We start from the raw sequence: 16721 nt of genomic DNA on the forward strand, positions 1-16721 counted from the left end.
ACCCTGGTAAAGTTTGTTATTAGTGGTCAACCCCTTTAAGATTTCAAACCATGCCTGTTAATCAGACCAGCACAGCAAACAGGTGGCATAACAGCGTAATAGCTGATGGTACCAGGTAGGAACCCTGTAGAGGGGTTTAATCATACTGTATCTTTGTCTAAATTATTATACAACAGCAGCCTGAAAAATAAGATATAATCCAAGGCTGCAGCATGGTAAGTGCTACTGTAATTGTGATTCATCCCAAAGCCATTAGCTTTCTTCACGGAGCTGCTCCACAGCTTCTGTAGTATCCAACAAGCAGCCTGCTAAAACAGCCACGGGTAAAAAAAAGGGGCCAAAATGCTAAGGACTGGAGCTGTAATGGTATGGATCCATGCTAGATTATGGTTTAGCTGGGTACTAGAGCCTTATGCCTTCATAGGTAAGTGTGATCACTCACTTCTATCACAATTCATTTACATATATATATGGTGTACTAGTAGTAGTAGTAGTGTGAGTGTATATTGTATAACTATGACCCTAAAGATGATTCTTTCTGGTTGCTTGGAAAGATGAAGATTTGTATTTGTGTGTATTTTATATGTGAGTGAAACCCTAGGAGGAGTAAGTTATGTATGTGCCAACCTACTGATTCATCAGCTCCTGACTCATTCACATCTGAATTTACATGATGAATATCTCAGTATATCTCATGTCCATCTATTCCCTATGACTTATCCTTGCCGCATTGTCAAATTCTAGGAACTTTGTAAGGAGCAGTGATTTGTTCTTTCTCTGCAAGTGGGAATCTGTGCTTTGATTTGTACAAGGACGTTGGAAGAACATGCCGTCTCCCAGTTATATAGTTGGATTCTTCTTCCTACTGCTTATTTTGGGATTTTGGTGAGTAATATTTTCAGATTACAATTTTTTTATTTAGTAAAATAATAAGAACAAATAATAAGAATTACGAAATGAAACAAATAAAATCTATGGAGTCCTTGGGGTAGGTCAATAATAGACGCCCTGATCAGATGCATGAACATTCGCATCCCACCTGCAGTGAATTGATAATCCACGTTAATCAGTTGTCATTTGAGTTGCTTATTCAGCAATGTGTGGATGAGATTTTGAAAACTTTCATCCCCTTTGCAGGGACTGTAACATTCTACCTTTGTGCATGTGTTTTTACTGCAGCAAATATGGTATGATTATGCCCTGTGTAGTGGACCCCTGTTAAACCTGTAACTTTAACATTTTTCACTCCCCACCTTCAAAAACTTGTTTTATTTTTACACATAAAGAGCTCTGTGATGGCTTGTTTTCTGTGTAACACATTACAGTTCATAGTGATGGTATTGAATATTCCATGTCGTGTACTGGGAAGCATAAAAAAAATTCCAAATGCAGTGTTTTCTTGTGGGCTTGGATTTTACGGCTTTCACTGTGCACCCCAAATAACTAACAAAGTCTACTTTATTCTTTGGGTGGGTACGATCACGGTGATACCAAATTTGTATAGGTTTTATAATGTTTTCATACATATACACAAATTAAAACCTCCCGTACAAAAGTATTTTTTTTTAATTTTGCCATCTTTTGGCGCTAATAACTTTTACATATTTTGGTGTATGGAGCTGAGGGTGGTATAATTTTTTGCAACTTTTGATGTTGTTTTCAATGCTATCATATTTGGAACTATACGACCGTTTCATCACTTTTTATTGAATTTTTTATATTTTGACTTTGGGCGCTATTTTCCATTATGGGGTTCAATGCAGTGAAAACTGTTATGGTATTTTGATAGATCAGGCATTTTCGGACGCGGCAATACCTAATGTGTTTATGATTTTTTTCTGTTTATATGACTTGTAGGGAAATGGGGGTGATTTGAATTTTTGTTTTCTAATTATATGTTTTTAACTTTTTTTAATTTTTATTTTTACTACAGTATATATACTCCAAGTTTTATATATAAGCCAAGTTTTTCATCACAAAAAATGTACTGAAAAACCCTAATTCAGCTTCAAGAAAAATTCAGGTCAAGAAAAAAAAAAGAAAAAAGAAAAAGCTCCCCGGCATCCATGGAGGCTCCGACATCGGGTCCCGCTCTGTCGTAGTCTTCATGAGGTCAGCTGCATGCTGACGCTGTAATGTGCATGCCGGCATCAGCACACACTATGATGTCAGCTTGCGGCTGATGTCATAGTGCCTGCGACGGGCCGGGAGCCGATGTCGGAGCAGCCATGGATGCCGCGGAGCGTCGGAAGACGAGTTAACTTTTTGATTTTTCTTACTGGCAGGGGCAGGCAGGCTATATTCTCAAGGGGGCTGGCAGGCTATATTCTCGAGGGGGCTGGCAGGCTATATTCTCGAGGGGGCTGGCAGGCTATATTCTCGAGCAAGCTGGCAGGCTATATTCTCGAGGAGGCTGGCAGGCTATATTCTTGAGGGAATTGGCAGGCTAGATTCTCGAGGGGGTTGGCCGGCTATATACTGGGGTGCTGGCAGGTTATATACTCGTTGGGGCTGGCAGGCTATATACTCGATGGGGCTGGCAGGCTCTATTCTGGGGTGCTGGCAGGTTATATACTACAAGGGGCTGGCTGTATGCTACAGGGGGCTGGCAGGCTATATACTACAGGGGGCAGGCATGCTATATACTACAGGGGGCAGGCAGGCTATATACTCCATGAGGCTGGCAGACTATATACTCCAGGGGCCGGCAGACTATATACTCGAGGGGGCTGTCACCAATGCATTTAACACCCTCGGCTTATACTCAAGTCAATAGGTTTTTCCAGGTTTTTATGTCAAAATTAGGGGTCTTGAATTATACTCGGTCGGCTTATACTCGAGTATATATGGTATTTTTCAGACTCCCTAGGGTACTTTCACCCTAGGTTGGCTGATCAATCCTAATCATATACTACCATGCTACATTAAAATTAGCACATTGTAATGAATGGGTTACAACGAGACAGCCTCAGGTCTTCGGAAGACTAGAGGCTGTCATAGCAACGAATCGCCGCACAATGATGGCGTCACGGCGAGCGACAATCTCTGGCAAGATTGCACCGCCATCTTTTTGAAGCCGTCAGGAGCTTTGCCGGCGGCAATCGGTGGGCTATCAGCCACGGGATATCAGCCCGTGAGTGGTCTCCATGTGCCCGCACCTGACGTTCGCCGTACTATTATGGCGCGCGTCGTTATGTGGTTAAGAAGCTCCTCCTGCTCTGCACCTATTACCTGTATAAATGGGACCTGTCCACACACTCAATCATAATCCAAACTCTCCACTATGGCCAAGACCCAAGACTTGTATAAGGACCCCAGGGACAAAGGCTGGGATGGGTTGCAGGACACTAGGCAGCAGCTTGGTGAGAAGGCCACATCTGTTAGTACAATTATGAGCAATTGGAATAAACACAGGGTGGTGCCACATGTCATGTTTTTGGACCGTTTTAAAGCATGTGCAACACCCCTTCAAACGCATAGGCATGTTGGTAGTTGTGAATAGCGCCCTCTCCATGTCAGGATCTATCTGGTGAGCTTGCGCAACTCATCCAACTGGTATATGTAATTATGCAATGAAGTGTTTGTTATGCGAGCTGGAAGGTGATTGGAGAGCTGCTACTACCTGACTAGGGGAGTATATAAACCCCTGCTAGGCAGAAGCACAAGGTCTTAAGTGTTAGCTCTCATTGAGCACACAGTGAGCAGCACACCTTCAGTACTGTCACAGCCATTAATCCCAGGAACTTCTAGTGCATCAGTGTTGAGATGTGGGGTCTTCTGGCCGTTAAAAAAAAAAATCTTTTCACAGGCTTCAGGTCCAAAAAAAGGCTTGCATTTATTTGCACAAAAATAAAATGTACAGAACAAAAATGCAGATAATTCAGGGGTCAGGTTGCAGCTACCTTGGAAAAGCAGCTACCCTGTGGTCAGATCAGACAGTCTGACCTTGAGACAATCCATGTACACACAGGTGTCATTAAATACCCAACTATTTCCTTTGAGTCTTAAAGGGATACACCCCTGGGTTGCACCTTTAACAACAAACATCACACAAAGATATATTTCTTACTTAAAGAGGACCTGTCACCTCAGTTTTCGTCAGTTTTCTTTTTGAAGAAAAGCCGCAGTGTTACAGTGATAGCTTTACCGGAAACCTCCGGTAACGCTATCAAACACTGCAGCGGAGTACAATGTAATCATCGGACAGCTTGCAAAGCTGTCCGATGTATTCATGAGGGGGTGGTCCGAGGCGCTGCCTCTTCCCCGGACCGCCCCGCTCGCTCCATAGGCCCGAGGTTTCCGGTAACGCTATCACTCTAACACTGGGGCGTTTGATCGAGTACTAGGAGCTGCTTACTTTAGTAAGCAGCTCCTAGGGCCGATAAATTGGGTGACAGGTCCTCTTTAATATATATATAACACCACAATACAGTATAATACACCATATAAAAATAAAGGGGAGTTTACAATATACACAAAGTAACCAAAGTAAGAAATACAAATATAAACCGCATGGCTTCAGCTCTGCATCACCTGGCAGTAATCAGGTGCAGCTATATAACCCCAGCTCACCCTCTGCTCAGGTTTTGCACACACAGGTAAGATCAGGTAATGCTGAGTGGTGACTGCTGAACTGGTTTGTCTGTTGAAACAATAGTGGACAGAGACAAAGGTTTGCTGGCCAGCAGGAGGAGAAAAAGAAGAAAAGGTACAAACACACAGACAGACAAACAGTTCACCATTCACCCCTCAACAATCAGGCCTACTGCCTAGCACACAGGGCAAGTCCAGAGACTTAAGCCCAGAACTGCAGCTCCCACAGCTCCATCTGAATCCACCAGTTCCATCTGATTCAACCCAGCCTGCATCTACTATCAGGCTGTGTGTACCTTTCCGGCTCTCCATGACCTTTCCAGCTTGAAGAATCTGCTGTTCATTGTTCTGGCCATTGCCTGCCAATCAATAAAGAACTGTTAGTTGTTTTGCACAACGTTGCCTCCTTCTTATCCCTGGATACGGCTGTTTACCACCAAGGGCTTCCCCATCTATCATCTCCCTCCTTATTTCTTGCACACACCACCTGCTGGGACCTGCCAGGCTGAAGGTCAACCCTCCGGTCTCCATACCAAGCATCGTGACCACAATGTGCCCAAGGCCACACTAGCCAACCACTCCGGTATTCTGGGAACCAGCTGCCTCCAGGTCCACAAGAAAAGGCTAGGCCCCGGTTGGGGATGTTTCAAGTGGCATCACAAACAGGATATTTACTTCTGTGCCTTGTACTGGCACTTTGAACTGTCGTTTTAAAAGACTGTGTTGCCCAACCCTGCCGCCATCAAGGGATTGTGCTTTACAAGAAACACTATTGCCACGTGCTGTAGAGCGCTGCTCCAGCACCAACGAGGTCATCTGTCACTGCAGCGATAACAGCGTTAACCTCTGAACAACTGCGCAGCAAGAAATTCCAGCCTGCCAGCTTCTCTCTAAATTCCATCCTCTGCGCATGTGGTGTGAAGTACCTTGGAGGAGGAGCCAGAGATGAGTTGCAGCCCAGCAAGGAAGAGGGTTAATCAACCATCCTGGATTCTGGTGCGCACTGCAAGTGTCCTGCCACCGGAAAGGAGCATTGCTGATCCCTGCTGAGCACCTTCTGCTTGCTGGACGACTGGAAAAGGTATCATCGTGCACCGGAGCTGTCCTATTACAGTGGTTGATCCTGAGTGAGTAACGCTGGGGAAGTTAAAGGATGGTAGAGATCGTTTCCGAAGCTAGGTATATATTGGCTCCCAGGGAATAGTTACCCCACTATGACAGAAAGTTACACGCTCTCTCCGAATTTAGAGCCAAGATGCTAGCTACCTTCACTCTGGTCACAGAAGGGAAGAAAGTGGGCATACTAACTGGGCAGTTAAAGGGATCCGCTTGCCGGGAAGTAAAGTTTTGGCCCCGCGTGGAACGCCAGAATGTGGCCCAAATCCTTAAAAGGCTGCACACCACCTTGAGAAGTGTATTGTCTATGAGTTGAAATAGAAATTCATTGGGAAAAGACAGAAGCCCCGAGAATCTCTTAGAGACTTTGCCCTTTCCCTACAGGAGACGTGGAGAGCTATCATCCGCCTTGACCTTAAAGAAGCTGAAAATTCCGATCAAACCCTGAGGGAACAATTTATTAATGGGCTTCTGGATACGCATCATAAATGTCAGTTAAAAATGCTGTCTCCAACATTCCCTGGCTTCTTTTCTTGAGTTCAAGGAGATCGCCATTGACATTTTTGGAAAACTTGTGCCTGCTGAGCCCCAGGAGGAGCCTGAGCTTATGGACCAGGAAGATGCTGCTCCAACTTCTTCAACAGTGCATCTAGCAACACCGCCTCCGGTGGCAGAAGGAGTTGCTGTCTTGGCAGAACAAGTCACCGTCCTGGCAGAGATGATGACCAAAATGCTAAAGCACCTAGCGCAGCTGAAAGTAATTTTTACATCAAAGAGGAAAACAATGCCAGATGCTTCCTTACCGCCAAACGCCTCTTATGACTCTCGGGACCAGCAGCGTCCAACTTCAGCAAGGGCCTGAACACCTAGAGCCGAAAAGAACAGAGATGCGGTGTGGATACTGCCATACGGGCATGAGAAGAATGAGTGTCACCAGTTAAACAACAAACCCTTGGAGGTTCTTCCCTTGCAGGTCGTCCAGTAGCTTCAAGTCCTCAAGATTGCACATGGATGCTAAGGTTCGTGGAGAGTTGACCCATGGTTCCTGTGACCGTAAATGGAGTAACCCTACCAGCCTTAATCAATACCTGCTCTCAAGTGACCACCATCCGCAGTTCTACCATTGAGAAGTGCGGAAGAGGAGCATCCCTGTTAGAGTCTCCAAAGGCCTATTTGAACATTGAGAGCTACTAATGCTACTAATGGTAAAATTGTACCCATCCACAGAGATACCAAGTTAACCAGACAGGGCGTAGTGGTGAAGCAAGTGCCTGAAGACGGTAACTTCTCCCTGGTGTTGGTTACCAATGTCCTCCGCCACTGCTACCCTGAAATGCTGAAGGCTCTCCAGAACTCCCTACCCATGATGCCCAGTGAGTCTGGATCAAAGATCCTCCACCTGTTCACCATCAACCTGGGACTGAGACGTTAGTTTGATGCCGAGCCTGCATAGATGTTCAAGGTCAAGAATACAAGGCCATGAAAGAACCTCTACCAGCTGGCGAAGACCTACCCATTTTGGCAGCCAGGAGCCTAGTCATGGGGTCCTGAGGACAAGTACCCATCAGACTGCTAAATGTGGGGGACTCCCCAGTAGACCTGAGAAGATATCAAGCAGTGGCCACTCTCTTCAGTGTCCACTCTGAAGACCTAGTGGAAACCTCCCAACAGTTGGAGGTTAACCAAAGTACTGAAGGTGAGCCTACCGAGCAATCCTGGTGGCTTGAGCCCAATATTGGAGACAACGATAAAACACACCTGCAGATCACGTGCAAGGTGTACTGGAAGTCATCACGCAGGGCTTTTTTTAGTCTGCTGGGCTTTTGGCAGACTAAACGGATTCAGAACACCATCCCTACTCGCTCTCATCCTCTTATCAAAGGAGAGGTATTGGCCAATTACTCCAGCCTGCTACCAAGAGTTGAAGAAGCTGGTATAGAAGAAGAGCTCCCATTGATTGGACGGCAGAATGGGAAGCTGCGTTCCAAGCAAATGCTGTCAGAGCCTCTGGTGCTAGGATATCCAGGTTACAATCTTCCCTTTATACTCTACACCGATTCCAGCAAACACGGCCTAGGAGCTGTACTATCCCAGCTCCAGAATGGAACTGAAAGGGTCATAGCCTACGCCAGATGTTCCCTCTGAGAACAGGAACAGAACAACCAGAATTACAGCTCATTCAATTGGAGTTTCTGGAGTCAGTCTGGGACATGACCAAAAAGTTCAAAGATTATCTGGCGGCTTCCTTCACCGTCATCACAGATAACAACCGCTTGGCACTTCAGAACTCCGCCTGGTTTGGGGCACTGGAGCAGTGGTGGGCCTCTAGGCTGGTCAATTTCAAATTTATCATCAAGTTCCTGGCCGGCAAAACCAACAACAGTGCTGATGCTTTGTTCCATCTCCCAGACCAGTGGAACGGACCCTCCACAGATGCTCAGTGAGAAGATGTTGAAATGCCTGTGTTCTATGCCCGCTTTGTGCGACAAGACACCCAGAGAGTATACTCTGTGCCCTCTGAAACAGTACCTGTTGCGCAACAAGAAGAGTCTGCTCCACCTGTAGAGAAGGACCTCTGGTTGAGTCTCCAGGCTGATAGCCACGCCATAGGAGAACTAGCTCTCTAGCGGGCGAGTGCCTGAAAGGATCCGTCGGCGCAGGGCTGACGGTGAGCTCTCCCAACTGTGGTTCCAGAAGAAAACTTTAAAGGGGTACCAAAATAGTGCTGGATATGTACCACGACCAGTCCAGACACTCTGGCGCTCAGAACACTGAAGCTACCCTCCGTAAGTGGTTCTACTGGGTGAAGATGAAACCCAACATCGAGGCCTGGTGTCATGAGTGCCCAGTCTGTGCCATAGCTCAGAGAGAGCAACATAACAGAGGGCCCCTCTAGACCCCATTGTGAGCCAGCACCCTCTGGAGATTGTGGCCCTAGGCCATGTGAAGTTGGAGCCAAGCAAATCCGGTCATGTGCATGCAATGACTATTATCGACCATTTCACCAAGTTTGTGGTGGCAGTGCCAGTCAGAAATCTGTCCGCCAGAACTGCGGAGAAAGCCACAGATTGATTTCTTGTTGCATGACGCGGAGCAGTTCCTCCCCTGTTTGACTTTGTTTGCCCAGGCAAACCACATGTAGAACTCTGTGACACCGCTGTGCCCTGCACATTTGGTATGATGCAGTAGCACTTAGACTTGTGGAGGCTGAGGTGGTGGAGAAGGAGGAGGCGGACACTAGCGCAGGAGCAGCAGTTTGACAACGTGGAAGAAAAAGCGGCGTCTCTTGTGGAAGTTGTTGGTGTGGCTGGGCGGGAAGCACATTCACCCAGTGGGCCGTAAAGATCATGTACTGGCCCTGAACCTAGTTACAGCTCCACACGTCTGCACTGCCGTGCACCTTGGAAGAAACCGATAAGCTCAAGGACTGGCCCACCTTCTGTTGTACCTATTTGTGAAGGGCTGGCAGTGCCTTTTTGGAAAAAAATGCAGCTTAGAACTCTCCACCTCTGTTCGGCACAAGCCATTAGTTCTCTGAAGGGTGCAGAGTACACGACTTGGAAAGGGAGGGACTGCAATACCAACAACTTTGACAAGAGCATGGTCAGCTTCTGTACCCTAGGATGGCTGGACGCATATAGTTGTCTCTTTGCAATCACCTCATTCAACAACTGCTGGCGCCATGTGTAGCGAGGAGCAGGAGCATCTGGACCGGGAGATGATGTCAAAGACAAACAGCTCCCTTCGGCAGAGGTGCTGGAGCCTTGACTGGCTGAAATGGCATGTGTGCCACTAGGTGCTGCTACTGTTCCTGCAGCGGCAGGATGGACCTCCACATCTGTTCCATGTTTATCCCAGGCCATTGGGTGGTGACGCTGCATGTGTTGACGCAGGGCCTTGGTGCTAAGGCCACGCTTCACTTTCTGCCTGCAGATTCTACATATACACACACTCCGCTCCTCTGGTGTCTTAACAAAAATCTGCCACGCCGCCAAGGTGGTTATTTTACTGCCAACACTCTGCACGGAGTGACTACTAACGCCGCTGCCTCGCTGAGCCCCTGTACCACTGCTTACCTGGACCTCCGAAGCGGGGTTTGTACATGAAGTGTGAAGTGCCAAGATTTGAAATTGGCTGCCTGTTTTTATTGGGCTGTGTGACATTACATAAGCCTGCCGGTCACTGATAGGCTTACAGATCTGCACATGTGATCAAGGGTGTTCCTTTTTTCCTTCCCAGAGTCCTCTGCCCCATGTAACACGTTGTGCTTGCGCTCATTTTGGTAATAAAGGAGAAAAAAAACTTTGTTCCCACGAATCAATTCATGACAAATCAAAGTTTTCCTGAAATTTTAAACGAAGTTAGAATCAATCCGTCCATCTCTAGTCAGCAACCTAAGGTAACTGAAAAAGATTAGCGGCTTACTTCACTGAGGCCAGGCATCTCGGTGATACTGTACCGTGTCTTAACAAAAAACTGACACACCGCCAAGGTGGTGATTTTACTGCCAACACTGCACTGAGTGACTACTAACGCCGCTGCCTCGCTGAGCCCCTGTAACACTGCTTACCTGGACCTCCGAAGAGGGGTTTGTACCCCGCGGCTGTTTGGCTCCTGTCCTCACACTGCTGACCCCCTACTGACTCACGGCCACAGTAGCAACTCACTGCCGCTTCACTGCCTGATGCGCCTGATGCGCCTGTGCCTGATGATGAATCCCTGGCTTCACCGGGCTCCCAAGTGCTATCGGCTACATCATCATCGATTTGTGTTTCCCTGTCACTGCTATCCTCCTCAATGGTCTTAGTATGCATATAACTTCCTGTGCCACTCTCCAAATCTCTACTTTCCCGCCTACTGCACAAAGCAGCGGATGTCTGCCTTACCCCTTCACTGCCAAGCAGCTGCTGACTGTCCTCAAAAAATTCATCCTCGCTATATACCGTGTTTCCCCGATTGTAAGACACCCCCGAAAGTAGGACGTAGCAGGGGTGTAAGGGGGGACGTCTAATGTAAGACGTACCACGAAAGTTAGACGTACCGGTAGCAAATTGTACGGTACCTGCTTCAGGACCATGGACAGCAGGGGGGAGCCGGGAGCGGAGGTGGGATTGGTGTCTGCTGGCGGCAGTCTAATGTCGGCCGGCGGGGGCGGGAGCACGATGCAGGTTCTGGGAGCGGGGGAAAGCGGAGGTACTGTATGTGGGAGGCGGGTTGGAGCCAGCAAAAGGGTGGGCGGGAGCTTGATGCCGGCGGAGGCTGGAGATCGCGTGGCCGGGGCATACAGAAACACGCAGCCTCCGTGCCCTCATGTGCAGCCTCTGATTGGACCAGCAGCTCCTTCACGAGGAAGAAGAAGCCACACCTTGATCCCATTGCCATTACGGTACCAGGTGCTGTAACCCTATGGGAGATGTATGGGATACTGTATGGGGCTGTAACCCTATGGGAGATGTGTGGGATACTGTATGGGGCTGTAACCCTATGGGAGATGTGTGGGATATCGATATTTTTTTTCCCAATATAAGACATACCCCGAAAGCAAGATATAGTGGGACTTTTGAGGATAAAAACAATGTAAGACACGGTCTTACTTTCGGGGAAACACGGTAGTGGCGCTCAGCCCAGACCACCCAGTACATCTCTGACTGAGGGAAATGAAAAGTACAGATGCTGGTTGAGGACAGATGAGCGCCGCTGACCTGCTCCTGGGCCATAACAACCCACTGACTCTTGGCTGGGGTTGTCAAATGTCATCTGGGAGGAAGTTGATGACTTAATTAGCCTATCGACAACCTTTGGGTTGTTTATCAACACACTGCCGCGAGATGACAACGGCAGTTCTGGCCTCACAGAGCCACCTTTGCCGCCACGTCCCCTTACTGTGCTGCGCCCTGTGTCTGCACCACCTGCCACCTCTCTGTCTGACATATTGGTTAATCAACTATGTTGATTTGACACGAAATGACTTTATTTAAAAAAAAATTGAAATTTGTGGTATACAGAAGCACAAGACTTTTAGACAGATGTCACAGATGTACCCGCGATCCTTGCTGTGGATCGTGGGCACACCCGTGCCCCTCTATGTGTCCCCACTGCCGCTGTCCTGCTCCCCGGCCTGGACTCACCTCTCCACGCTCCTGGCTGTACTCCTGCTAAGCCGCGCGCTCCCACTGCTAGGGCGCGCACGCCGGCTCTTTAAGACTTAAAGGGCAAGCGTCCTCCTGATTGGCTCATGCTAATCCGGCTCACCCTTATAATCAAGCACCTCCCTTCACTCCCTGCTAGATTTTCAGCGTCATTCCTGCTAAGAGAAAGCCCTCCTGAGTTTCCTGTGTTCCTCTGTGTTCCAGCGTTACCTGCGATCATCTGTGTTGCTACCATTGCTGTGACCTGCTGTGCCTTCCAGGGTTCCTGTCCTGCTGTTCCTTCCAGGGTTCCTGTCCAGCGGAATCTACTGTCTGTGCAATCATCACCAGTGTTCCTCTGTGTGCCAGCGTTACCGGTATTCCTCCGTGTTTCCTGCTGTCATCTCAGATTTGGACTCTTTCCTGCTGTACTACCTTGGCTGCCACTGCGGGTCTCATACCACCTCCCGCGGTGGTCCAGAGGGTCCACAGACTCTTTCAAGAGACTTTTACACACTTTCCCTCCTCAAATGCGACAGTAAGATCCAGCCACGGATTCCGCCAAGAAGTCAGACCTCGCCAAGGAACCACGTCGCCTTCTGGCTGAGCTCTCCAGTGTTGTTGGCCGTCAGTCCCAGCAAATTGCTAGAACTACTAAGCAATGTTGCCTCCACTCTTCAACAACTGATCGACTCCCAGCATCAGGCTTCTGAATCCACTCCTGCTTCCCCTCCATCCACCCTGGCTTTTCCACCGGCAGCAGAGCCAAGGCTGAGACTTTCTATGCCCGAAAAATTTGATGGTAACCCGAAACTCTGCAGGGGCTTCATCACCCAGTGCTCATTGCAATTTGAACTTATGCCAACTCAGTTTGTCACTGAACGCTCTAAGATGGCATTCATCCTGAGCCTCCTCTCTGGGAAGACCCTTGCCTGGGCTACTCCTCTGTGGGACAGAAACGACCCAGTCACGGCCTCCAATGCTACGTTTCTGGCTGAATTTCGCTCTGTATTTGAAGAACCCGCTCGTGCCTCCTCAGCTGAAACGGCCCTGCTGAACTTGCGCCAAGGACATTCTTCTGTGGGCGAGTACGCTGTCAAGTTACGCACCCTAGCCTCCGAGCTCTCCTGGAATGATGCGGCCTTGTCAGCTACCTTCAAGCAAGGACTGTCCCCCCAGGTGAAAGACGCACTGGCTGCCCTTGACCTGCCGGCTACTCTGAGTGGTCTTATCACCCTGGCCACCCGGGTAGACGTGCGGTTTGCAGAACGTGATGGAGAATTGCGTCACGAGCACCTTCAAGTCTGGCTTCCATGTCAGTCACGCTTGGCTCCAGTTTTCCAAGAACCGCCGCAGCCTCCAGTCACACAGTCTGAACAGGAGCCAATGCAAGTCGACAGAGTTCGTCTCATCGTCCAGGAACGTTCCAGGCGTCTCCGGGAGAAACTTTGCCTGTACGGCGCAGTACTGCTAATACCCTGCAATGCATCAGTATTGCAGAGTATTATCATTAACAGATGATTGCTTGTTCATGTCCCATGGTGGAAGCAATAAAAAAGTTTTAAAAAAAAGTTATTTAATAAAAAATACACTAATAAATCAATAAAAATAAGCGTAAGCCACAAAACATGTAAAAAGACATATAATGCACAAAAAAGTCTAAATCATAACACTAACCCCACATATATAGTATCACCGTGTCCGTAACAACCCGTAGAATAGAACTAGATAACTATTGAACTCGTACGATAAACGCTGGAAAAAAATACCGTAAAAAAATTATGATTTTTACCTAAAATCATATGTACTCCAGAATGCTACTGGTGCAAAGTACAACATGTCCCGCAAAAAACAAGCCATCAACCAGCTCCGTAGCCAAAAAAGTAAAAATGTTATGCCACTTGGTAGACGGCGATGTGGGGGATAGATTTTTCCCCACATTAGGGTTTTATTTGGAAAAGTTATTAAAACATAAGAAAAAATAATCATATCTGGCTTCCCTGCAATCGTATTGACACGTGGAATAAAGATAACATGATTATTAGGCTAAACAGTGAACACCAAAAAAAAAGTAATAAATTCACTATAGAATTTACGTTTTTGATTTACGTTTTTCAACAACAGTGGATAACAACTAGAGATGAGCGAACATGCTCGTCCGAGCTTGATGCTCGGTCGAGCATTAGGGTACTCGAAACTGCTCGTTGCTCGGACGAATACTTCGCCCGCTCGAGAAAATGGCAGCTCCCGCCGTTTTGCTTTTTGGCGGCCAGAAACAGAGCCAATCACAAGCCAGGAGACTCTGCACTCCACCCAGCATGACGTGGTACCCTTACACGTCGATAGCAGTGGTTGGCTGGCCAGATCAGGTGACCCTGGGATAGACTAGCCGCTGCCCGCGCTGCTCGGATCATTCTGTGTCTGGATGCCGCTAGGGAGAGAGCTGCTGCTGGTCAGGGAAAGCGTTAGGGTGTTCTATTAGCTTACTGTTAGGCAGGAGTGATTCTCAAAGAACCCAACAGCCCTTCTTAGGGCTACAATAACGTTCTACTTTTTTTATTTTAATTTGCATCTAGTACCATTTTGTGAGGAATTAGCAGGGGGACTTGCTACCGTTGTGTTTAGCTCTTAGTGGCACACATATCCATAGCAAAGACCGAAGTGGGAAAATTTAGTAGGGGTTGGATTTCAATTAGGCACTAACTCAGTGTCATCTCATCTGGCATAGTAGTGTGCTTTGATACTTGGCTAGAAAATAGCCATAGGAGAATACAAAGAGCTTACTTACGCCTACAGTAGCGTTCTATATATTTGATTTCTGGTTGATCTGCTGGTGGCTGTACTTTCTGCAGTGCATGTACTAGCCAATTCTGAGCAATTTGTAGTGAGACTTGCGACCGCTGTGTTCTGCGCTTAGTGACGCACATATCCATAGCAAAGACCGAAGTGGGAAAATTTAGTAGGGGTTGGATTTCAATTAGGCACTAACTCAGTGTCATCTCATCTGGCATAGTAGTGTGCTTTGATACTTGGCTAGAAAATAGCCATAGGAGAATACAAAGAGCTTACTTACGCCTACAGTAGCGTTCTATATATTTGATTTCTGGTTGATCTGCTGGTGGCTGTACTTTCTGCAGTGCATGTACTAGCCAATTCTGAGCAATTTGTAGTGAGACTTGCGACCGCTGTGTTCTGCGCTTAGTGACGCACATATCCATAGCAAAGACCGAAGTGGGAAAATTTAGTAGGGGTTGGATTTCAATTAGGCACTAACTCAGTGTCATCTCATCTGGCATAGTAGTGTGCTTTGATACTTGGCTAGAAAATAGCCATAGGAGAATACAAAGAGCTTACTTACGCCTACAGTAGCGTTCTATATATTTGACTTCTGGTTGATCTGCTGGTGGCTGTACTTTCTGCAGTGCATGTACTAGCCAATTCTGAGCAATTTGTAGTGAGACTTGCGACCGCTGTGTTCTGCGCTTAGTGACGCACATATCCATAGCAAAGACCGAAGTGGGAAAATTTAGTAGGGGTTGGATTTCAATTAGGCACTAACTCAGTGTCATCTCATCTGGCATAGTAGTGTGCTTTGATACTTGGCTAGAAAATAGCCATAGCAATAGGATAGCATTGTTTGGTTTTAAAAACTCAAAAAAAAACAAAAAACACAAAAAAAAACAAAAAACACAAAAAAAACCAAAAAACACAAAAAAAACCCAAAAAAAAGTTAAAAAAAAAATAAAGTTATAACTCTCATTTTAAAAATGTTTAACCCGAGGGCTAGGGGTAGAGGACGAGGGCGGGGACGTGGGCGTCCAACTACTGCAGGGGTCAGAGGCCGTTGTCCTGGGCGGGGTGAGACACCACCTGCTGATGAGGGAGCAGGGGAACGCCGCAGAGCTACACTCCCTAGGTTCATGTCTGAAGTTACTGGGACTCGTGGTAGAGCAATGTTGAGGCCAGAACAGTGCGAACAGGTGATATCGTGGATTGCTGACAATGCTTCGAGCAATTTGTCCACCACCAGTCAGTCTTCCACGCAGTCCACCCATGTCACCGAAATCGCCACTCCTCCAGCTCCTGCACCTCAGCCTCCTCCCCCCCAGTCTGCCCCCTCCCAGGAAAATTTGGCATTTGAACCGGCATACTCTGAGGAACTGTTTTCTGGACCCTTCCCACAGTCACAAACCACTTGTCCGGTTGCTGCTGAGCAATTTTCCGATGCCCAGGTTTTCCACCAGTCACAGTCTGTGGGTGATGATGACCTTCTTGACGTAGTGGAAGTGTGTAAAGAGGTGTCCGACGATGAGGAGACACGGTTGTCAGACAGTGGGGAAGTTGTTGTCAGGGCAGGAAGTCCGAGGGGGGAGCAGACTGAGGGATCGGAGGATGATGAGGTGACAGACCCAAGCTGGTTTGAGAGGCCGGGTGAACACAGTGCTTCTGAGACGGAGGAGAGTCCTCGACCAGAACAGGTTGGAAGAGGCAGTGGTGGGGCCAGACGGAGAGGCAGGGCCAGAGCTGGTGCATCAGCGCCAAATGTGTCAACTAGTGAAGCTCCCGTGGCGAGGGCTCTTGCGGCGAGGGCTAGATCTTCAGAAGTCTGGAGGTTCTTTAAGGAAACACCGGATGACCGACGGACTGTGGTGTGCAACATTTGCCAAACCAGGCTCAGCAGGGGTTCCACCACTACTAGCTTAACTACCACCAGTATGCGCAGGCATATGAATGCTAAACACCCCACTCAGTGGCAACAAGCCCGTTCACCTCCGGCCGTGCACACCACTGCTCCTTCCCCTGTGTCAGCTGCTAGTCAGCCCCCTGCCCAGGACCCTGCCACAAAAACCCCATCGTCGCCTCCACGATCCTCCACAGCATCCA

At 47.9% G+C, this 16721-nt stretch overlaps 1 protein-coding gene across 4 annotated transcripts in view; it reads left to right on the top strand.

The window, feature by feature from the left end:
- Nucleotides 1–293: 293 nt before the first annotated feature.
- LOC140103546 (histo-blood group ABO system transferase 2-like) overlaps nucleotides 294–16721 on the top strand; it is a 137228-nt gene continuing 120800 nt past the window's right edge. For 3 of the 4 annotated variants that reach the window (XM_072126643.1, XM_072126645.1, XM_072126646.1), the window contains exon 1: nucleotides 666–885. In XM_072126643.1, coding sequence (XP_071982744.1) covers nucleotides 827–885 — 59 coding nt within the window. In that variant the 5' untranslated portion in view covers nucleotides 666–826. Of the gene's footprint in view, nucleotides 425–665; nucleotides 886–16721 lie in introns of those variants that run through there. The other variant, XM_072126644.1, reaches the window with a different exon arrangement.

The sequence above is a fragment of the Engystomops pustulosus genome, chromosome 10 (genome assembly GCF_040894005.1).
Source record: "Engystomops pustulosus chromosome 10, aEngPut4.maternal, whole genome shotgun sequence".
NCBI lineage: Eukaryota > Metazoa > Chordata > Amphibia > Anura > Leptodactylidae > Engystomops > Engystomops pustulosus.